The sequence below is a fragment of the Ictalurus furcatus genome, chromosome 20, assembly GCF_023375685.1.
Source record: "Ictalurus furcatus strain D&B chromosome 20, Billie_1.0, whole genome shotgun sequence".
Taxonomy (NCBI): Eukaryota; Metazoa; Chordata; class Actinopteri; order Siluriformes; family Ictaluridae; genus Ictalurus; species Ictalurus furcatus.
Window position 1 is genome coordinate 15,665,007 of NC_071274.1, and position 24,788 is coordinate 15,689,794.

General features: G+C 39.1%; 2 protein-coding genes across 6 annotated transcripts in view; one reads left to right on the forward strand and one right to left on the reverse strand.

Moving 5' to 3' along the window:
• LOC128623899 (semaphorin-4E-like) overlaps positions 1–7,507 on the forward strand; it is a 24,701-nt gene extending 17,194 nt beyond the window's left edge. For all 5 annotated transcript variants that reach the window (XM_053651055.1, XM_053651053.1, XM_053651051.1 and 2 more), the window contains 5 exons: positions 68–290; positions 448–563; positions 5,049–5,218; positions 6,434–6,480; positions 6,679–7,507. In XM_053651055.1, the coding sequence (XP_053507030.1) occupies positions 68–290; positions 448–563; positions 5,049–5,218; positions 6,434–6,480; positions 6,679–7,274 (1,152 nt within the window). In that variant the 3' untranslated portion in view covers positions 7,275–7,507. The remainder of the gene's footprint in view (positions 1–67; positions 291–447; positions 564–5,048; positions 5,219–6,433; positions 6,481–6,678) is intronic.
• On the reverse strand, positions 7,490–24,788 carry cactin. Its single transcript, XM_053651050.1, has 10 exons — positions 24,511–24,788; positions 15,957–16,575; positions 13,473–13,568; positions 13,213–13,358; positions 12,000–12,162; positions 11,637–11,751; positions 9,979–10,171; positions 9,757–9,879; positions 8,855–9,228; positions 7,490–8,346 (listed from the first exon to the last, which is right to left on the reverse strand). Exons 1-10 carry the CDS (start codon positions 24,786–24,788, stop codon positions 7,856–7,858), a joined length of 2,598 nt encoding a protein of 865 aa, XP_053507025.1. The 3' UTR covers positions 7,490–7,855.

Consider the following 24,788-nt stretch of genomic DNA (forward strand, 5'->3'; position numbering starts at 1 on the left):
CTCTCTCTCTCTCTCTCTCTCTCTCTCTCTCTCTGTCTCTCTCTGTTTCTCTCTGTGGTCTGTGTAGTGTATTAACAATGATGCAAGGCAGAAAATGATTTCCACGTCCTTGGACCTGCCTGATAAAACCCTTCTGTTTGTGAGAGAAAAGCCACTGATGAATGAAGCAGTGAAACCATCTTCTCAGCAAGCCCTACTAGTGAAGAAAGGAGCTGCATTTACACATATCGTGGTGGCCAGCACTACTGCCCTGGATGGGAGCAGCCATCAGGTTATGTTTATAGGCACAGGTAATCATTTAATTTACATTTTACATCATTTTAACAAGATTGATACATTTTCTGTTACAATAATCTAACCAAAACACCCTTAAATACATCCAGGACAGCAAATTCTAGTGCTTTACACTACATAAGCATTAACAAATTAAATGTGTGTTTATAACAGCAAGCGGTTCAGTACTGAAAGCAGTCAACTATGACGGAAAGATGGTGATAATAGAAGAGGTGCAGCTGTTTAAGCATTCAGAGGCAGTGAAGATACTACGCCTCTCCAACACCATGGTAAGTCTCAGAACACTTTTACGTTTGATTTTCTCCTCTCTGAAGCTACACCAAGTGTTTATAGGTTATAAATTGTTTTTGAACCTGGGTGCTGTTCCAGGAACTGATCCCTGGTCACGCTGAAAATGGTGGACTGAGGTTTGTTTCAGGACTAGATGTTGGTTAAAGTTGTTTAATTGTCATGCCACATCCTGTTTTAATGTTCATAATGGCAGGGATGGATATATTGTACATATTGTCAGAGTGCCAACATTAACCACATTAATATCATTTATTTATGCTGTTTTGTGGGACACAAAAAGTTGTATTTTTAGACATAATTTTTTTTTACTTTTGTTCAGTTGGTTGATTCCTGGTGTGTGTGTGTCACTCTCTGCCCTTAATATGTAATTGCTATAATATCTGAAAAATAAACTGCTAGAAGTTATTTGTTTGGGGCACAAATCTGCACAAGTATTTTATATACTGTATATGGCCAAAAGAATGTGAACATCTGCGTATAACTCATTTCAGATTTAGTCCCCCTCTGCTGTTATAATAAACTTCGTTCTTCTGGGAAGGCTTTCCACTAGATTTTGGAGCATGGCTGTGGGGCAGCTACAAGAGCATTATTAGACTTGGCACTGATGGTGGGCGAGCAGGCCTGGGGTGCAGTCTGAGTTCCATTTCATACCAAAAGTAGTCAGTGGGGTTGATGGGTTTTATTTATGGCAAACGTGTTCATCAAGTGTTTATAGGTTATAAGTTGTTTTTGGACCTGGGTGCTGTTCCAGGAACTGATCCCTGGTCAAGCTGAAAATGGTGGACTGAGGTTTGTTTCAGGACTGGATGTTGGTTAAAGTGGTTTTAGTTGTCATGCAACATCCTGTTTTAATATTCTCAATGGCAGGGATGGAGATATTGTACTGTACATATTGTCAGAGTATCTTCTGGTTGTATTGGGCAAAGAATGAGGCTCCTATTTTCTTGTGTATAAGTGAGCAACTTTGCCTCACCTTGCCTCAATCGTGTAACAAAAATTCATTAACTAGCTACATCTGTTGTGAATTTTTTTCTAATGTTACCTAACTATTTCTGTTTTGTTTCTGTGGGGATCTTTTCTCTAATGTTAGGTAAGTTAGTTTGGGGATTATTGCTAAGCTAGTTTTAAAAAAAAAAAAACATTTTACAGTTAATACTGTTGTGGGATGTTTATGTTCCCAGAGGAATTTAAGATTGTGACTTGTGTTTCAAAATAAATCTGAACTTTAGTTTTCCCAGTATAATAGCCACCAGATTTTCTCATCATTCTTTCACTCCGACTTCCCGTTTTACGCTAAACTTTCCTGCTAGCAACTGTGAATGATCAGCGAGGCATATTAGAAACATACCTGTATACCTGTACAACATAGGGCTGAATGTAATGGCAATATATAGCCAATGGAAGGCCATTTAGGGTTCATAGCAAGCTCTTCTTAAGTTTAGCAAATTTATATTTCAGTTCAGTTCACCAATATTTATCTTAGCTGAGATCTAAGCGAATTATGTTACTAGCAAGTTATTAGCAAAGCTGCTACTAACTCTATGCTATGGTATATGTGTAGCTGCTTTAAAAAAATACACACACACATATATATATATATATATATATATATATATATATATATATATATATATATATATATAAATATATATGATTTACTTATTTGTTTGTTTATTTTCTATAGTTGTAGATGTATCCATGTAGATAATTCTCAGCAAATTGTATATAAACTGTATATAAACCCTCTGTATTAGAGTATAGTATGTAGTATATGGAGTCGACAGATTAGTTATGGACTTTGGCTGCTTTTGACATGAAGAAATAACTAAAGCAAAATGTGACTAAATGTGTCCATAATGACAACTTTCATGACATGTGAAAAGACACTCAGAGACTGTCGGGCCCTGCCATGCCGAGTGTAAGAATCTGACAGGCTTTTTTCCCTTATTGAAACAAGAAGACAAGTGGTTACTTATAATTATGTAATACCTTGCTAAGTGCTACACACTGCCACATTCATATTTCAAACAGTGGCCTGTCTCTACTACATACAGTCTCTGTTCACACTCTGCACAATCACTTGTGGCTTACAGCTAGATGCTACACTATTGTTAAAAAAATGTGTGATGAAAACAACAGCAAATATTCAAGTGCATGAACAAATTACAAATAACATTGAACATAAATATTCAATACAAGTTTCTGTTTGTGCTGATTTATGTTGGTTTGGGTTTTGAGATTGTAATGTCTACAAATTAAACCAATTCTTTTTAGCCACATTAGTATAATTTATTTATGCAGATTTGTGCTACACAAAAACAGTTTTAATTTTTAGCTTTGTTATACATTCAGTTCTTTTACGTTTGCTCATGTGGCTGATTCCTGGTGGTGTTGTCTCTCTCTGCCAGTAATATGTAAATGCTATAACCTCTGAAAAATTAAACCGCCAGAAATAATTTTTTTATGGCACCAATCTGCATGAACAGTTTATCAGTCCTTCCAAGATTTTGCAATTGCAGAAATGAAAGCAAAATCAAGCAAACTCCACAATATTTTTCAAAATTACCACAGGTTTTCCACAGATTTGGGCTGAGATGCGTCACGTGACATCATCATAACGTGCATTCAGCCATAGCCCTCTTCGATTCATGTTCGTCAAACATGAGTGCAACTAAAAAATCTAATTTGCCAGCAAACATCACTGCAAAAGACCGTGCAAAACAAGTTTGTGCGATTGCAATTTCACCAATTCAAGTAGTTTTCAGCAAAAAAAAAAATCACAAAATTTTGAACAAAAGCCACAGCGAGATCAAGCATTTTTGGCGAAACAATCACAAAAAAAATTCCTTGAAATCCTGCATGGACTCATATTTATATACACTATACGGCCAATAGTATGTGAACGCTTTACCATAATTATCATATGTGCTTGTTGAACAGCCCATTCCAGATTTAGTCCCCTTCTGCTTTTTTTAAATAAATTTCCTTCCTCTGGGAATCTTTCCACTAGATTTTGGAGCATGGCTGTGCCCATGCAGCCACAAGAGCATTACTACTGTAGATTGGGTACTGATGTTGGGCGAGCAGGCCTGGGACACAGTCTACGTTCAAAATTAATGCCAAAGGTGTTCATAGGGGTTGAGGTCAGGGCTCTGTGCAGGCCTTTCAAGTTTTTCCACTCCAACCTTGGCAAATAGTGTCTTCATGGAGCTCACTTTGTGTGCAGAGACATTGACAACGTTTACATGGACAGCTGTAATCTAATTATTAACCTTACTCTAAATAAGACAATATTGTGTTTAAGGTGTTTACATGAGTCACTTTTAGAATACTCCTTTCATGTACCCGTTTTACATGTTATAGAACATAATTAGATTAACGGCACACATCATTACGTCACCGCGCCACGCCGTCCGACGTCCCTCCAGAATTTCACATATCAACATACAGTTCGTCTTCATTATGGTACCGTATACAATTTTGGGTGTTTTTATTTTTCATTTTTACGAACGCTTCCAGTGCGGTTAATTATTTGTCATGCTGTACGTGCTAATAGACGACTGCATAAAGCCATGGGCTGCATCCCAAACCACGTACTTACCTACTGTATAGTAGCCGAAATACTTATATTTCTCCTACTACAGGCCTATAGTAGGCAAGTATGCGATTTGGGACGCACCCATGCTCCCATTTTTGCTGTAAAACGGTTGAACGCTGCTGTGTGTGTATGTGTCCTGTCTCAAAATGCGGTGAAAACTCTCACACGACGTTAATAATGTGGTTAAGGTCTTTACATGTCTGTAATATACGTTGATAATGCGACTAAAACAGGAGTACTCCACATGTATTAATTCGATTTGTGTTTACTTCGAGTATGACTTTAATCGGATTAAGGTAATTAAAAATTGCTGTTTACATGGTAGTTTCTTAATCAAAGTATTGTCTAAATCGGGTTAATAGTGGATTATTGTTGTTCATGTAAACGCACTGATTGTCACGCTCAAACAGCTTTGGAGCCCCTTTGTTCCAGTAAAGTGAACAAATGCTTCAGCATACAAAGACATTCTAGACAATTGTCTGCTTCCAATTTTGTGACAACAGAGTGGGGATGAACCACGTACGGGTATGATTAGTAAGGGGAATGAATAGTTAGAGAAACTTATTTAGTTTGGGAGAATATCTTATAAAATGTGTTTCTTGAGTGGATTGCTCATATTTGCTCATATTGAACATATTTTATGGAACATGCACACCTAAAATATGAATTTTGTGCCATCATCAGTCACACTAGTATAGCATAAAATAACTGTATATCATTACTCAATGACTTTCTTATTGTGATTTATCCCAGTACTCATCCGATTCATTTCATTGTTTCTACTTAACAGCGTTAGATTCAGTTTGAGTTTGATTCAGTTTTTGTTTGACCCTCATTTCAATAACTGGTGCACATATTTTGTCAGGGTCAGCTGTATGCAGGCTCAGACGAGGCAGCGGTGCAGATGTCGCTTAGCGCATGCGACCATTACATCTCCTGTATAGACTGTGTGCTGGCCAGAGATCCCTACTGCGGCTGGAACCTCAACACTAGCAGCTGCATTGCTATAAACAGCATTGACCCAGATACACACAGGTACTGAGCATACACTACTCAATTCAATTCAATTCACTTTTATTTGTATAGTGCTTTTAACAATGGACATTGTCCCAAAGCAGCTTTATAGAAATAACTACTCGTATGTTGTTTTGTAGCGTTGTAAGGAATTAATCATGATGTGGTGTGATGTTATAGGAAAACATGAATAGAAACAATGGGATGGTGTGATGTGGCCTGAAGTTCATCCTGCAACGGTCTTATTCCTTTTACACCACAGCAATGTGTCAATGATAACAATTTGTATATTTAATTTATTAATTAATTACCAGTGTTTATTCAGGGACAAATTGACTGAGCATAAAGCTTTTTTACAGCAATGCCCTGAGTTCACAGTCATACTAGCCGACAGTCAGAAAAAAATGAGGATAAACCATATGTAATAACAACAATAACAATAACAATAAAATGAAGAAAAAGTCCAAATAATAACAAACATGTCTGCAAATCAACCAAAGCAGGATCACTGTACTGCAACCATATCATCTATCATACACTTAATTTGATCTACTGACACACACTGGTCTAATTTCAATACCTCTTGTAATTTGTTCCATTTATTTGGTGCAAAAAAAAACAACCAAAAGCTAATTTTCCATTTATTAAAGGATGTCATCATACTTTTAGCCAATTATAGTTACATTTAATGTTGTGTAATGTCCACTAAACAAGTTAGTTCTTGTTATGTTACAGCAGCTATAAACAGTCACCCCCGGTTAAATAAATAAATAAAAGTGATAGCTTTACCTCTGACTGTTACAATGAGCTGACACTGGAGACTCCTTAAAGAAAGAAAGTATCATCAATTATTAATGTTTTTATTTATTAAATAATGACACATATACTACCTGTTGTTTTTTTTTTTTGTGATTTAAACTTTTTTTTATATATATATAAACTCATTACTGAATTGAATTATGTAGCGTGCCTGCCATACCAGTCCCTGTGAATATGGCGTTACTATAGAAACAGTAACGTATTTTCGAATATCCACATTAATATAAACCTGTGATGTTTCTTACAGTTAGCACTACTGTCATTTGCTGCTATAGAAAATCACCTTCTGAATCAAGAATTAAACAGCACTGTTGTCTAACATATTGTACTGACTGTACTAGAGCCTATGTGTGAAGTGGGAATGTTAGATATATTGGATTTTCTGTCATGTCTCTGTGTTTTCTTTTTCTCCTGAAGTGAAGTGGTTCAGAGTCTGAGAGATGAACCACATTGTCCTGCAGTCGGTATGTTAACGGATTGATTTTTATATCCACTAGTACAGTATTTACACTAAAAAGTCTTAATGATCTTCTTCATTGACTGTATGTTTGAACATACATACAGCAGATCTGGTTCAAGTCCATTGTGACTCAAGCAGTAAATAAAAATTAGAAATGAAGTAAAATTAAAATGACTGAATCGAGATGCGGTTTGTGTTACAGAGAGCACCAAGACCATTAAAACCTTCTACCCGGGTAACGTGGTTAGGCTGCCGTGCCAGCCGGGATCAAACCTCGCCCAAGTGCAGTGGCGTGTAAATGATCACCCAGTTGAAAACTCCAACATGTACCATATTCAACACAACAGCCTGTTCATCCTCAATGCCTCGGACAGCGACGCCGGCCACTACACCTGCACCTCTGTAGAGTCCTCCTATGGCAAAGACTACGTCATTCAAACTGTTACGTATGAGCTGAGACTGGGGAACTACATGGGGCATCCTTCAGTCCTGCCACTGGTGCAGGAACAGCTGAACACCCTCTTGATCCTCAGGGCTATGGTCATCATCCTATCACTGTTATTAGTGGCGCTTTTGATATGGAACTTCTACCAAGGGCATTGTCCTGTCCTGAGATGCTTCAATAAAGCTGCGGAAAGACCACAGCCTATGTCTGGCTATCAGGAGCCACTGCAAATAGTAGACAGAAATAAAGCAGCATCAGTAGGATGCAGCAGTACAAACAGTAATAACAATCATGACAGAAGAACTGAACTCCCCAGTACTGGAAGCCAGCATAATGGAGACAACATTGTCTAGTGAGGACCCTGTGCACATCTTTGAGAACATTTACGCCTCTCTTATTACTCATTGTGTGCAATGTCAGCCAACCCCCCCGCCCCATGAAGCTGTGAATGTATGATTTGTCATTTCTTCTGTGTACAGAACCATGATTCTCAGTGTATTTGACATAAAAAAAATCAGAGGGAAAGATTTTATATTATAATCCATCTTACAGAGGCATCAAGAACAAGTTAAGAAAAGATTTTTATTGTTGCAAAATCATAGAAAGACAAACACTGGAATATGATCATTTGAGAATAATCGATCAAATACCAAAAAAATATACAGAATTTGCTTTTCCATCACTTTCAGTACAGGGGCCGATGTTCTCATACGTTCACCCGTTTCTTTCAAATTACTCTTATTCTCACGAGGCCTGGTGTAAAGATAATTTTTATTTACGCAACATCACGGTTTTACATTCATTTCATACAGAACAATATTCTGAAAATGCTGCACTACAAGGTGAAAGTAGATTTAACATAAGTAGAATTCACATAGGAAGATTCATCATGTAACCATTTGTCCAGATGTCTTCAAACTTGAGCGTCAGCCCCTCATCTCCTGTAGCGATAGCGCTTGAAATGAAACCACAGCTGGAAGATGCCATTGGCGAACTGGCAGCGGAAGCCGTGTCGATGCGAGTACTCCCATTCGCGGTTGACGATCTTGAACGCGATGTCCTCGTAGGGCGGCCCGGCATGAAAACGCAGGATGCCAAAGTCCTTGTTGTCGGGGCTCGGCTCGAGGAAGTACTGCGGCGTGGAGCGCTTGTCGATCAGGTCCGGGTAGAAGATGTTGAACTTGTAACCCTGGACGATTTTGGGTGGCGGGTTGTCGAAGTCGTAGTGCGTCTGGTTGTACTTGTTCCACTCGAAGCCTGTGTGCACGCGATTGAAGAAGCGAGGTTTGCGTGGCCGGTACTTGTCAGCCCACATGTACATTTTCCCAGTCAGGGGCATCTCTACGCTGAACTGGGCCTCGTCACCCCCCATGCCCTCTTTTGCACGTCGCACAAACGCGTCTTCTGCACTCTCGCTGGCGTCGCCTGAAGGGAAACAAAAAATATAGATTTTTTTTTTTAAATCATCACACTCATCACAATCATCACACACAAGACAGAAGGACAGAGTGTAAATTGTGTCAGGAATAAAATACTAGGTAATAATGTAGGAATGTAATCCACACTAGAGTGTTGTAATGTTATTAAGGAAACCATCCTGGACAACCAGAATAATTGGTTAATAATAATTAATAAATTTGTTTCAACACTCGATTTGTTATCAGACTGCACACAATTAGAGCTTAATGAGTTTTTGAAGATTTAGAACACTGCATTGCAAAACTAAAGGAGCAAATATCAGACGCCAAAGGTGTCATAGCTGATGTTAAATTTACGTCAAATTTAATCCGAGTCTGAACAAGTCCAACTGCTGCAATAGATCAGATGCATGTATGAGGTGCACAGAGTACGTGACATGACACACACATCTGACCAATTCCTCATTATTCCAGACATCATTTCAGTTCAAAGAGCTCAGGTTTCATGTACATACCCGTGACCTGCAGCTGTCTGCGGGCGAGTTGCAGGCGTTGGAGGTCTTCCTCAGCATCCACAACGTGCGTGTCGAGCGGGAGCTCGGAGGGCTGCAGGAGCGCAGGACTGTAACGGCCCGAGTCGTACTCGGCCTGGCTCTGCTGGATCAGATCCTCCTCGGTCAGCACAGCCTCCACTCCTCCGCTTTTCTCTCCCTCCTCATCGCCCCCTTCTCCTCCTCCCTCGCCTCCCTCCTTCTCCGCAGATGCTCTGGAGCTCGGCCCTGGCCTCTCGTCTCCACTCTCTTTCTCCTGCTCTGTTCTCTCCTCCGCCTCCTCAGGCGACTCGGCCGCAGCCTTTGAGGGAGACGATCTAGAAGGCTCCTCATTTGTACTACAAAAAGAAAATGGTAAGAAACAGTGATTAAAAAGAAAAGGTAATGAAATGATTATTTTAAATAATTATTTCAGTAAATAAAGAGGTAGATAGACACATACGTACATCTAGTATTAGTAAGGAAAATGAAGAAAGTAGTCATTTATGAAATACATATTTTATACTTGATGTATATACTTCAAATGAATATATAAATGAATGACACTGCATGTGTGTATTAATTAATAAATATACCTACACATTAACATAAATAAATAATGCATAATTAAAATGAAATATATGAATACTTATTATTGAATGCTCACACATACTGTATATAGTTAATGAATACGTACTAATTAAAATATTGTTCAGTAAAGAATACCACTGTATTGTAGAAATATAATTATTGTAGAAAATATTAAAATGATGAAACTTAAATAATGAAAATAATACTTAAATTACTGAAATAGACACAAAGTTAGATTATTATTATTATTATTATTATTATTGTCAGTCCTAACCGAGACTGTAACTGGAACTCACACTGGATTCTCAGCCTCGGGTTCCTCTTTGATAATGGGGAAGAGTGGTTCGCTTTCCACCCCCTGCTCCTGCTTCAGCTTATAGAGTTTCTGCCTGAGGACTTCCTGATGCCTCTCCCTCAGTCTACACAGCACAGACGTAACACACAGCATACAATCAGTGAGGCATGTATCATAAGCATCATACAGCATCTCACGTACGCTACTAGTAGAAGACTCGTACCTTGCCCGTGCCATGTAGACTCGCACCTGCTGCAGCAGGCTCTCCCAGTAACCGATGTCCAGGTTCGAGCCGCCGGCCTGGATCTTACTCTCTATGTTCATGTGCAGCGCCTGCAACTGGCTGTACGTCTTACCTTTGAACACAGACTGCACATCTGTACTCACCGAAGTGTTGATACCCTCACGACGGTCACCTGTGTGTGAACAGAGACAGCTATAAATTAGGGATGCACCGAATGTTCGGCAAGCGAAATTATTCGGCCGAATACAGCAAAAAAAGCATTTTCGGTGTTCGGCCGAATAAGCGAAAAGGCCAAATAAATTTGACCGAACAATGACGTGTTTGAGGACACAACCAAATAGCCCAGCAACCAGAGTGAGACGCGCGAATGTCACGACCTCGATGAGGGGGCGCGCGCATGCACGAGCTACGTGCTCCTCGGATGTTTACTGTGGACATGTGGGTTTGTTTAGTTTCTGTTCCGGAGTATTCCGTCACGTCGCGAGACGTAAGGGAGTAGAGTACGGAAGCAGGTAAAGTCGTATTTACTTAAGAGCAGGCAGACAAATCCAATCATAATCCAAAAAATGTAGTCAAGACAGGCAAAGGGTCGGGCGATCGGCAAACAGGCATAAACGGGGCAAAGCAGGAATCAAAGTCGCGGTCACAGAAAACAGGGTCAAAACACAAAACAAGAAAAATGAACTAGTACTATGGCCTGAGAGTGGAAAAACCAGCGGGGACTAAATGAACTAATCTATAGTTTAAACTAACTAAATCTATCAAGGAACATAACATTAACAACGTATCTAACTATACTACATCTACTATAATACTCCGCAAGGTGTACAGGGACGCAAGCGGTATATATCCCCAATATAATCAGCCGTATATAACCGAATAGAACCATTTTTTGTACTCGTCAATGCACTTTTTAGTTGTAGGCTACAGTGTTACATTCTTTCAGCAGTCAGTTATAGTCCTAACATAGGCTATTCAAGGGGGGCTCAAAGATGACCACATCAAAATATTTTCATTTTACTCATTTATTTATTTAAAGTTATATTGTGCCTTGTTGGTAGCCTCTGCCTGCTGGAATGAAAAAAAATGTTCAGTGTTAAATAAATACTTTGAAATTGTTGTTTTTGTAATTGATTTTTTTCTTTGAAAAGCAAGACAAAATAGTAAAAAGCACATTTGGACTATTTAATTTATGCAATGGTGAAAAAAATGGCAAAATAAATGGAAAAAACGCGAAAAAACATGTTCGGTCTTCGGCCAAGTTTTTCATTATATTCGGCTTCGGCCAAGAATTTTAATTTCAGTGAATCTCTACTATACTAACAAACTTCTTTCACGTTGTCAAACAAACTTCTTTCACGTTGTCATTATGGGGTATTGTTTTCAGAATTTTGAGGAAAATAATGGATTTAATCCATTTTGGAATAAGGCTGTAACATAACAAAATTTGGAAAAAGTGAAGCGCTGTGAATACTTTCCAGATGCACTGTACTTTCTTGTTTGAGAGTTTATGTTTCTGACTTGTTTTAAGATTAAATGATAAAGTTCTTGATAAAGTGGTTTGGTTTTACGTGTCTAGTTATGCTGCTTATTTGAGTTTGAGCAATTGTATAAAATGTGATTACGTTGTGCTTTACCTGGCCCTTTCCCTGAAGCTTCGAGTTTGCGCAGTTTACTGATCTCATCTTCTGTGATAGTGGTCATGTCTCTCCAAAAATCCACATTCTTCCCCTGCTCCAACTCCATATACACCTACCATTTACACAGAAAGGAATATAGCTGTTTGAAGACGTGATCTTCCTTTAATTCCATTCTATGTAAACCTACATCATATAACGTGTTATGAATACAATAATAAAAATGACAACTTCCCAATAACACAACATAATAAAAGGTCTTTCCATTTCATACTAACGGTAACAATGAAAAGCAGGCCTGTGGTTAAAAAACCAAGGTGAAAGAGAGGAAGGACATCTAATATCTAGCTGAAGTGCACACACCTTGATGTCCTCCAGCAAGTCGTCCATGTCTGTGACGGTGAGTCCGTTCAGGAAGGTGTACGGTTCATGCATCTCTACAGACAAGTCATCATCCTCAGCGCTGATGTATTTGGCCAGCAGGTCAATGGGCTTGGCTCGGCCATCTCGGATGCGGATCTTAGACCTGCACATGCAAAGCAACAAATTACAAATCAATAATTGCATTAATACTGGCCTGAAACAGCTGACTGGCACAGGATAGGATTTCGACATTTTTCAAGCAGGTTTGGTTACTGTGAGGATCTCAGTATCAGGAATCGGCCCCTACAGAGAGCTCCGATAGTGGAAATTCCTCCATATATTTATTATTCCATTATTATTATTTCTCATTTTGGTGCTTAGATGTCTCTGGTAAGATGAATCAAACATGGAACTGTTTGTCCATAATGATCAGCGCTACGCATGGATGAAAAAGGGTGAGGATTTTAATCCGAAGAACGCCATCCTGACTGTGAAGCATGGTGGCGGCAAAATCACGTTATTGGTGGTGTTTTGCTTGAAAAAGTTCTGGTAAGCTTCAAAAGAACAGATGGCATCATGAGGAGGAAGAATTGTCTAGAAATACTGAAGCAAAACCTCATGACATCAGCCAGAAAGTTAAAACTTGGTCGCAACAGGGTCAAGGGATCATAAACATCCGAATGTGGATTTTTTTGCTTTGAAAATACATAAATATTTTGAGCATAGTACGTAATCAGTAAAATTTGATCTGACAGCACTAGTGCAGACCTGCCAACCGCTAAGAGGAATAATGCATAGTCTTCCTGAACTGAGGAGAATTTTATTTATTTTTTTACCATTCAACTGAAACTTTTTGTTGCCAAAAATTCCTAATAAGTACAGTTAGCTGATGTTAGCTACATGTATACTTCTGTAAATGTTAGCTAAGAATTTGAACATTCTTCATTTACCATTACAGAAAGTAGGGATATTTCAAGGAGGAAACTCAAGACATTGAAAACACTTACACAACTGTCAATCACAAATCAATATTGAGTGATGACGAATGTATTCCGATTTTATGTTAAAATTTGACCGTTGGCAGGTCTGGTAGTGTCTGCAGCATGTGTGATGATGACCAGCTCTTATCCCACATATCTAATCCAGTTAATTCAGGTGTTCCGGGCCGGGTCGGTTATAACGAGATATAACGTATACTGTGTGCTTTTCGTACCTGAGCTTGGCCTGATGCAGATGAAAGTTGTCCTCTTGCTCTGCCCAGGTTTTAAAATGCTCAGATTCCTTCTCTCTCTGCAGCATCTCCAACTCCTGCTCACGCATGGCCTTCTCCCGTTCTCGCTCCAGACGTAACTGCTTCACCTGCACACACATTCCCATCCCCACATCACAAACCATTTCAGTCTCTTAAATGCTACAAATGCCAGGCTTTCATGCAACAGCAAGGACTCTACACGTTCACGTTCTTGCAGTTACCTTCTGCAGCTCCCTGCGATTCTCCTCCTGGATAAGCTTGTTTCTCTCCTTCAGCTCTTTTTCACCCAAGTGCCCTATTCCCTTCAACTCAAGAGCCTACAGAACAAACACACACCAACACACAATGAACAGGATTAAAACTGCAGCAAAGAAAACCAATGAAAATGCCAGTGTTGATCCTGTAAGATCACTGACTTATAATGGCACATTTATTTACCTAACAACAACAAAAAGTATTTACCCCCTTGTTCTTTTTCATGGTTTATTTTATAGAATATTTGCTTATACTGCTGAATTTTTGACTCTGATTGGTCAGAATCTGTTGATTTATTTTCTAAGAATAGTTCTGACACTAATGCACGCTGTAAGGTTTATATTAACATACTTATACATTTTAATACATTATCGCTTCTATAGTAACAACTTATACAAAGACTTGTAAACAAGATGTAACAACAGATTTTTTTTTAATTAAAAAAAGTTTTATTGTCTCTTTATATTAAAATTTTTTTGTTTATTTACTTATTTTTTGGAAGGAGTCTCCAGTGTCAGCCACTTTTAACAGTTGGCGGTGAATAACTTGTTTAAGATAAGATAATTAATTTATTAATCCCCAGATGGAGAAATTAGGGATTGTTTAATGTTAAAATAAATGGATAACCCTTTACTGCATGGTGTTGCCATATGGCAACAATTAATTTATTCCCAATTTTTTGATGGGTAATGATACAATACTCCTGTTCTCCTATGTAACTGGAAAAAGGGGCTTTAACTTTGACATGACATAAAAAAAAAAGCCATGTCACATGACCAGGAAGTGCCGTTTGCTTTTCCTTTTCTGCAATCACATGGACAAAGTCATCATCATCGGAGGGCTCTCAAAAGTTGATTAACTTTTCAATATTTTGGCAAAACTACTTAAAAGAAAAAACTGAAACACTATCCGAGCGAAGTTAAAATTTATTTGCTTGTCATTTAAACAAGTTTATATATTTCGAGTATTTTATTCAATGGTAAAATGTAATTGTTGCCAAACGGCAACAACATGTGATAATGGAACTCTGGTATGCACATTCATGAATTGAAACAGGTCTACATAGCAAAAAAGACACTAGGCTTCTCAAATAGTATATTTACATTTTTTCATATTCAAAAGTAAGAAAAACTGTTGTCATTTCCGACATTTTGCAACTGCACCTTATTTTCTAAATTGTATATGTTTCAAGAGAAAGAATTAAGAATTCAAGAAAAACAATACTTTACCCAAAACATGTTTGGATCTAATTTTTGTATGTATTTTGAGTGAGTAAATCCAACCACATCCTTATTACAGCTGTAATTCCTTTCTAGAAGATATAACCTCATTATACATGGTTACTAGGTTAAAATAAATAAATAAATAAATAAAAATAATAATAATTAAAAAAACACCTTTGCAACGTAGTCTGGAAAATGCAGTAACAGGAATACATTTTGAGTTATTTTGGACTTTGATACTTTTCACTATAGATGCACCAATGTATCGGCCGACAAAGACTATTTTTCACGCTACGGGCCGTCAGCCAATAGTTTAAAAACATCCAATGTTCAGAGTTGATTATATCCTGTCAATCAAAAGAGGGCGGGAAATGACATCGATTTCGTGCTGTATGTAAAGAGGATGTCTCTTGTGTGGAATGACGACAAAACTGCAGTTTGTAATCTCTGCACTGCTAAAATTTTACACTGGACGCTGCAGCAGTGAAGTGGGAGTTTTGGCGTCGAGTCTAAATTACTCTTTTTTGGCCGCGCTGCCCAAGCTGAATTAAAGGGCCAGTACACCGTTTAAAGATTTAAATGAAGTTCACAAAAAATATATATATATATATATTGCACAGAACAATATATTTGTAGAGTAGTATATTTCATATCCAGTTAATGTTAATATATAAAATTTTGTATTATATATGAGCAGTTTCATGTTCAGTGATGAAGTAGAAATGCTTTTGTTTGTGGGGAGTGAATGTGAGACTAACAGGAGGTTTTTTAGAGTTCAGTCAATATTAATATGAATTAATAACATTCAATAAGTTAAGAAATCTTACTTTAATCTTCAGAATTTAGTTCATGTGTTCATGTAAATTAGAGTAATGTATTTTCTGTTTATGAGACCAGTTACTGTGAAACAACTTGTTGAAATGGAGAGAATAAAGTTTCTATTTTAATTTTTTTTTCCAGAATTGTGGAATTAATTATTATTCATTTAAAAGAAGGCATAAAAGGCAGAACTATCGGCATCGGCTGAGAAATTTAGTATCAGTGCATCTCTACTTTCCACCAATGCACACTGCTGCCATACACAAAAAAATCCAAACTGTAATATTTTTATTACTTGAACTAATTCAAGTAATAAAAACCAAGAAAAACAATTTATATAAATAATAATTTGTGAGGTAGACAGATAAAAAGTACTGTCAATATCTGATGTTTAATAGATCCGCTTACCTTCTGCCATTTGAAGGTGCCCAAAAGGTTATTATCTCCAAACGGGTTATCTGCATTAGTGTATCCCATGTACTCTTCACTCCAGCCCATTTTCTCACGCTTCTTCCTCTCTTTTGCCTCTTTCTTAGCCAGCCGACGAGCTCTCTTCTCTTCTGGAGTCTCCAAAGCCTTCATCAGCTCCTTCTGTTTCTTCTGCTCCTCCTTGACCGACAGAGCAACTGGTCCTTCTTTTTTGTCACCCTGCTCAGAAACAGAGGACGCGGAGGACACCGACGAACCCGAGCGTGACCTCCTTTTCTGATGTCTCTCCCTGCTGTCATCACGATCGTTCCTCCTCCTGTTCCAGTCCCTGTCCTCGCTCCTCTTTTCCCTCCCTCTGCTTCTCCTCCCCTCATCATCTCGCTCCCGCCGTTTCTCTCTGCTGGGGCTCCTGCGCTCAGCGCTCCTCCGTCTCCTCCTCCTGTCTCTGTCGCTGCTGTCTCCGTCCCTCACGCGCCGTCTCTCTGCGCTGGAGCGTGTGCTGGAACGAGACGAACTTCTGCTCTGCTTGTGCTCTCGTTTCTCCTTCCTTTCACTCTTCTTCTTGTGTTTCTTTTTACCATGGTCATCAAACGGTGAGCTAGATAGATAAAAGTAATACTTTGTTGGTACTACGTTTACTAAATAACAGACTAGGGCTGCAACTAACGATTTATAATCATTTATCATTCGATTTCATAATCAATTAATCGAATTATTATTTTTTTCTATTAATTGGATGGAAAAAACAAAAACTTTCAGTACCGTTTTTCGTGTATTTAAAATAAAATCCACAAACAGAATGCAACAAAAACTTCAGACTACAATTTTACATTAACACAACCGTGTGTGTGTAATTTTATATGTATCGTGTTAACTTCTTGAGCATCAGTGAATGTTATTAACATTGTTTCTATTTGCATTGAAGCTTTTAGCTATAGATGAAACCTGTTCAAGTCAAATGAAATTCAAATTATGCTTAAAACAATAGTAGCTAAATATACAATATATATGACAAGTTTCTTAGTCATTAACAGTTATCTCCGCAAGGTTTTTGCTCACAGACCCCACATTTAGTGACAAATTAAAGAAAGTCAGAAGTGTTTTAGCAATCAGAGTCACTGCAAATCAATACAGCATTATTCTGACAGTTCACCTTTATCAACAGTGTGTGGGTAATTTTATATATATATATACACATACATACATACATACATATATATATATATAAAAACACACACACAGTATCTCACAAAAGTGTACACCCCTCACATTTTTGTAAATATTTCATTACATCTTTTCATGTGACAACACTGAAGAAATGACACTTTGCTACAATATAAAGTAGTGAGTGTACAGCTTGTGTAACAGTGTAAATTTGCTGTCCCCTCAAAATAACTCAACACACAGCCATTAATGTCTAAACCACTGGCAACAAAAGTGAGTACACCCCTAAGTGAAAATGTCCAAATTGGGCCCAAAGTGTCAATATTTTGAGTGGCCACCATTATTTTCCAGCACTGCCTTAACCCTCTTGGGCATGGAGTTCACCAGAGCTTCACAGGTTGCCACTGGAGTCCTCTTCCACTCCTCCATGACATCACGGAGCTGGTGGATGTTAGAGACCTTGTGCTCCTCCACCTTCTGTTTGAGGATGCCCCACAGATGCTCAATAGGGTTTAAGCCTGGAGACATGCTTGGCCAGTCCATCACCTTCACCCTCAGCTTCTTTAGCAAGGCAGTGGTCGTCTTGGAGGTGTGTTTGGGGTCGTTAAACTGGAATAAGGGAGGGGATCATGCTCTGCTTCACTATGTCACAGTACATGTTGGCATTCATTGTTTCCTCAATGAACTGTAGCTCCCCAGTGCCGGCAGCACTCATGCAGCCCCAGAGCATGACACTCCCACCACCATGCTTGACTGTAGGCAAGACACACTTCTCTTTGTACTCCTCACCTAGTTGCCACCACACACACTTGACACCATCTGAACCAAATAAGTTTATCTTGGTCTCATCAGACCACAGGACATGGTTCCAGTAATCCATGTCCTTAGTCTGCTTGTCTTTGGCAAACTGTTTGCGGGCTTTCTTGTGCATCATCTTTAGAAGAGGCTAGGGATGTCACGAGAAGCGGTACTTCGGTACCAACATTCTTAAAATGTGACGGCACTGGTTTTTCTGCAGTTCCGTTGGTACCGTTTGTAACGAAAGTTCCAAAAGTAAGGAGGTTGCGATTCTTCCGAACCTGAAGGGAGCAGCAAATACGTGCAAATGTTTTAGTCGGTCCACAAGTGGTAAAGAAGAAGAACTACGCATACGGGGGAAAAACTACAAAAGATTTCTATGGTGACAAGTTCAGCTCCTCCCCGACTCGTTGAGAGGAAAAAAGGCAAGGAGTCGAATATGGAAATACTTCGCATTCGAGGCGAATAAAAACGGACATATAATTGATTCTCTGAAGCCGGTGTGCAAACGATGCCATCGTACACTTCAAACAAAAGGAGGAAACACCTCGAATTTGGCAAAGCACCTGAAAGACAGGCACCCCAATCTCTTCAAAGAATTCAAGGTGAGTGAGTTTCAAGTCATATTAACATCAAACTGTAAAACTTCTAATCCTTATCCTGAAAGATGGTCCTATATTATGTTTGATTGAGGCAGTGGGCATTGTAGCCGTGAAACGTTATGCTCCATGTAATGTTAGCGATAGCCTGTTATATGTTCACAATGCTAACGCATTGCAGTGTTATAAATTACCTCCTAATGGGCCACCATGCATCGCCATTCAGCCCGTGCCCTGTCAGCTAAATGTAGCTTAATGTCACTAGATTAAATAATTATTTTAATTTTAATGGTTTTAATCAATCTTTTCGGCCTGAGACCATGTCAGTGAATTTAAACTAATGCTTGCATTCAGCGTATAAGGTGTGTGTTTAGGAGTGCACACCTTAGCACCTGTAGACTCCACTGTTTTAGTCATTGTCAGACAGTGTTTGATAACTAAAATCTCTCTCCCCCTCCAGTATCAGCCAGAGGAGGATGTCCACCAGGAGAGTCAGGAGCAAAGTCAGAAAACATTAACACAGCCAACCTTAAGAGAAGCTTATAAAAGGCACAGAAAATATGACAAAAACTCAAACGAAGAAAGGAAACTGGATAAGGCAGTTGTTGAATTCATATGCATGGACCAAATTCCTGTCTACACTGTAGAAAAGCATGGATTCCAGCAAATGCTTCAGCAGTTCAACCCCAGATACCAGCTACCAAGCAGAAATTACTTCATGTATACAGAGATCCCCAAACTATACACCGAAACCAAAGACCTCATTTCAGAACATCTCAAAGAAAAACCATTTTATGCCTACATATTTATTATATATCTATTTTGTATTTTTTTTTTATATATTATATGACTGTTGCCACTATTGTTTTTTATAATGCTCAAATGTTTAAATAAAGGAATTAATGTTTAAGTATTATTTATTTATTTATTTTTACACACCGTGGCATCGACTTTGGTATCGAGTATCATGTATTTTTGCTGGTATCGGTACCGACCTCTAGATTTTTGGTATCGTGACATCCCTAGAAGAGGCTTCCTTCTGGGATGTCAGCCATGCAGACCAATTTGATGCAGTGTGCAGAGTATGGTTTGAACACTGACAGGCTGAACCCCACCCCTTCAACCTCTGCAGCAATGCTGGCAGCACTCATAAGTCTATTTCCCAAAGACAACCTCTGGATATGACGCTGAGCACGAGCACTCAACTACTTTGGTCGACCATGGCGAGGCCTGTTCTGAGTGGAGCCTGTTCTGAGTGGAACCTGTCCTGTTAAACCGCTGTATGGTCTTGGCCACTGTGCTGCAGCTCAGTGTCAGGGTCTTGGCATCTTCTTATAGCCTAGGCCATCTTTATGTAGAGCAACAATTCTTTTTTTTAGATCCTCAGAGAGTTCTTTGCCATGAGGTGCCATGTTGAACTTCCAGTGACCAGTAGGAGGGAATGTGAGCGCGATGACACCAAATTTAACACACCTGCTCCCCATTCACACCTGAGACCTTGTAACACTAACAAGTCACATGACACCGGGGAGGGAAAATGGCTAATTGGGCCCAATTTGGACATTTTCACTTAGGGGTGTACTCACTTTTGTTGCCAGCGGTTTAGACATTAATGGCTGTGTGTTGAGTTATTTTGAGGGGACAGCAAATTTACACTGTTACACAAGCTGTACACTCACTACTTTACATTGTAGCAAAGTGTCATTTCTTCAGTGTTGTCACATGAAAAGATATAATCAAATATTTACAAAAATGTGAGGGGGTGTACTCACTTTTGTGAGATACTGTATATGTGTATTTATTTATTTAACTAATGCTCAAAAAAGTAATAAGTAAAACAATAAAGAAGTAAACCAATTTACACCGATTATCCTGTTCAAAAGTTTACAACCCTGGCTCTTAATGTATCGTGTTACCTTCTTGAGCATCATTAGCTGCGTTTATATGGACAACAATAATCCACTCTTAATCCGATTAAGACCATATTCTAATTAAGAAACTACCATGTAAACAGCAATTTTTACTTACCTTAATCTAATTAAGGTCATAATCGAAGTAAGCAATAATCTAATTAAGACAGGTGGAGTACTCCTGTTTTAGTCACATTATGGACGTGTATTACAGACATGTAAACACCTTAATCACATTATGAACGTCATGTGAGAGTTTTCACCACATTTTGCGACAGGACACGATCACACACGGCAGTTTTACGTTTTACGGCGAACAAGAGAGTTCGGCCGCGTCCCAAATCGCATACTTGCCTACTATAGGCAAGTAGTGGGGAAAAATACATGTATCTCGGCTACTATATAGAAGGTAAATACGCGGTTTGAGACACAGCCCACGGCTTCAAGCAGTTGTCTATTAGCACATATAGCATGACAAATAATTAACTGCACTTAAAGCGTTCGTAAAAAAATTAAATAACACACCCAAAACTGTATACGGTACCATAATGAAGACGAACTGTATGTTGATACGTGAAATTCTGGAGGGACATCGGACGGCGTGGCGTGGTGACTGATGACATGTGCCATTAATCTAATTATGTTTTATAACATGTAAAACGGGAACATGGCAGGAGTATTCTAAAAGCGACTCATGTAAACATCTTAATCACATTATTATCTTACTCAGATTAAGATCAATAATTAGATTAATGCTGTCCATGTAAATGTAGTCAGTGAATGTTTACACCTTATGTAATAGTTTTGTCCGAGTCCCTCAGTGTGAAAAGATCACATCATACAGCCGCTGTTGGAAAGGGGTCAAATACGCAGAATATGATGGGAAAATAAAGAATGTGCAGGACCTGGAAGATCTTTCTGAAGAACAGTGGGCAGTTTAACTGCTCAGGACAAACAATGGACTCATGAACAACTATCACAAAACATAATTCTTAATACTGTGTGTCGTCACCTGGATGACCCACAACTGTTTTTAAGTGTGTGTAAACTTTTAAACTGGTTCATTTGTGTAAATTCAGTTATTATTGTGCTGGGGGGGGGGGGGGGGGGGGACACCAACAGAAACATTCATAGAATTCGTAATGGTTATAATAGGAATTGGTTTGAATGGAAACTGTAATGTGCCCTGTGGGTCTCTACTGGTCATTTGTTGCCTTCTATTGGTGGCATGTTATGTCTAATGGATACCATTAAGGATGAATAATGGTAATGGTTTTAATGGTTAGATGATAGTTTGTAATGGTATTTGTAGTGGAAACAATTAGAATTTCTGTGATGGCATCAATTGTTTTTTTTCAGGGCTGTTAGAGCAGACAACATGGGGATATCTAAAGATAAAAGATCAAAAACTGGGTCTCGTGCTTATGTGACAAAACTCTTTTTTGTTTTGTTTGCTCTTTCTACAGGAAAAAGCTTACAATAATATACATATATACGGCAAGCCAAAACTGTTTACACTGGAATAAAGTTGGTTTGACGTTGGACGTTCAATATTAGTGGATATGCGGAAATTAAGGGACCGCCTCTAAAGTTACATACGACATTGTTTAACACGTTTCTAACTTCAACAGCATTTGAAGGGAATGACTTACAGTCACCAACTGTAAAGTGTTCATGTAGGTGTCAGGTATGAGGCACACCTTTTAGATTTTTGATATTCATTAAAATAAGCTAGTAAATCATATGTAAATTAGACACTACAGAATGGGCTCATACAGTGAGGGAAAAAAGTATTTGATCCCCTGCTGATTTTGTACGTTTGCCCACTGACAAAGAAATGATCAGTCTATAATTTTAATGGTAGATTTATTTGAACAGTGAGAGACAGAATAACAACAAGAAAATCCAGAAAAACGCATGTCAAAAATGTTATAAATTGATTTGCATTTTAATGAGGGAAATAAGTATTTGACCCCCTCTCAATCAGAAAGATTTCTGGCTCCTAGGTGTCTTTTATACAGGTAACGAGCTGAGATTAGGAGCACACTCTTAAAGGGAGTGCTCCTAATCTCAGCTTGTTACCTGTATAAAAAGACACCTGTCCACAGAAGCAATCAATCAATCAGATTCCAAACTCTCCACCATGGCCAAGACCAAAGAGCTCTCCAAGGATGTCAGGGACAAGATTGTAGACCTACACAAGTCTGGAATGGGCTACAAGACCATTGCCAAGCAGCTTGGTGAGAAGGTGACAACAGTTAGTGCGATTATTCGCAAATGGAAGTAACACAAAAGAACTATCAATCTCCCTCGGCCTGGGGCTCCATGCAAGATCTCACCTCGTGGAGTTGCAATAATCATGAGAACAGTGAGGAATCAGCCCAGAACTACACGGGAGGATCTTGTCAATGATCTCAACGCAGCTGGGACCATAGTCACCAAGAAAACAATTGGTAACACACTACACCGTGAAGGACTGAAATCCTGCAGCGCCCGCAAGGTCCCCCTGCTCAAGAAAGCACATATACATGCCCATCTGAAGTTTGCCCATGAACATCTGAATGATTCAGAGGACAACTGGGTGAAAGTGTTGTGGTCAGATGAGACCAAAATGGAGCTCTTTGGCATCAACTCAACTCGCCGTGTTTGGAGGAGGAGGAATGCTGCCTATGACCCCAAGAACACCATCCCCACTATCAAACATGGAGGTGGAAACATCATGCTTTGGGGGTGTTTTTCTGCTAAGGGGACAGGACAACTTCACCGCATCAAAGGGACGATGGACGGGGCCATGTACAGTCAAATCCTGGGTGAGAACCTCCTTCCCTCAGCCAGGGCATTGAAAATGGGTCGTGGATGGGTATTCCAGCATGACAATGACCCAAAACACACGGCCAAGGCAACAAAGGAGTGGCTCAAGAAGAAGCACATTAAGGTCCTGGAGTGGCCTAGCCAGTCTCCAGACCTTATTCCCATAGAAAATCTGTGGAGGGAGCTGAAGGTTCGAGTTGCCAAACGTCAGCCTCGAAACCTTAATGACTTGGAGAAGATCTGCAAAGAGGAGTGGGACAAAATCCCTCCTGAGCTGTGTGCAAACCTGGTGGCCAACTACAAGAAACGTCTGACCTCTGTGATTGCCAACAAGGGTTTTGCCACCAAGTACTAAGTCATGTTTTGCAGAGGGATCAAATACATATTTCCCTCATTAAAATGCAAATCAATTTATAACATTTTTGACATGCGTTTTTCTGGATATTTTTTGCTGTTATTCTGTCTCTCACTGTTCAAATAAAACTACCATTAAAATTATAGAATGATCATTTCTTTGTCAGTGGGCAAACGTACAAAATCAGCAGGGGATCAAATACTTTTTTCCCCTCACTGTACACAAAATATACCATTATTTAAAGCTCAATAGCATTTGAAGGGAATGACTTACAGTCACAAAACCAACTGTAAAGTGTTAATCTAGGTGTCAGGTATGACTCACACCTTTTAGATTTTTGATATTTAACCCTACAATGCATGAACCAAAAAAACCTTCACGAATGCATAAAGGGGGTCAACATGACCCGTACTGGACTGAATGGTTTTCTTCAAAAAATAGATGTTCCTTCAAATGCTATTGGGCTTTAAATAATGGTATATTTTGTGTATGGGCCCATTCGGTAGTGAAAAACATTGCAATATTTATATATGATTTAATAGCTTATTTTGATAAATATCAAAAATCTAAAAAGGTGTACATTATAGCTGACACTTAGATGAACACTTTACAGTTGGATACATGACTGTAAGTCTTTACCTTCAATTGCTATTGAAGTTAGAATCGTGTTTAACAATGTCGTATGTAACTTTACAGACGGTCCCTTAATTTCCGCATATCTGCGAACTTATAACGTCACACCAACTTTGTTCCAATACTGTTTACAACGACAAGCCAATCAGAACACACAAGAAGTTGCACACAAGCACCAGGACCCGCTCGTTAATTACAATCAGTGCGAGAAAAAAATGCATAAATACATTGGTTTCATGAACATGTTCAGTGTTATCACATACTTGTCTCTGTCTCTAGATCCTCCACGAGAGCGGGGTCTCCTCCGCCGGTTGTCGCTGTCGGAATCGCTCGAGCGGGCAGCTGCTCTCTGTCTTCGCTCTCTGGAAGCGCCACTGCTTCTCGACCCGCTGCTCTCTGACCGAGCTCTTCTTCGAGAACTTTCTACATGTCGGTTTCTTTCGTGTCTGTCCTCCGGAGATCGTGATCTGAATACCCTACTCTTATTTCTTTCCCTAGAGCCAGACAGAGACCTGGACCGCCGATGTTTCTTCGTCCCCAT

Bases quoted from the DNA above. Each gene is read 5' to 3' on its own strand.
- cactin (XM_053651050.1), bottom strand. From the start codon at position 24,788: ATGGGGACGAAGAAACATCGGCGGTCCAGGTCTCTGTCTGGCTCTAGG. The intron at 12,163-13,212 runs GTACGAAAAGCA...TTGCATGTGCAG, and splicing joins CTGCATCAGGCCAAGCTCAG to GTCTAAGATCCGCATCCGAG. The intron at 8,347-8,854 runs GTATGTACATGA...GTTTCCCTTCAG, and splicing joins CAGACAGCTGCAGGTCACGG to GCGACGCCAGCGAGAGTGCA.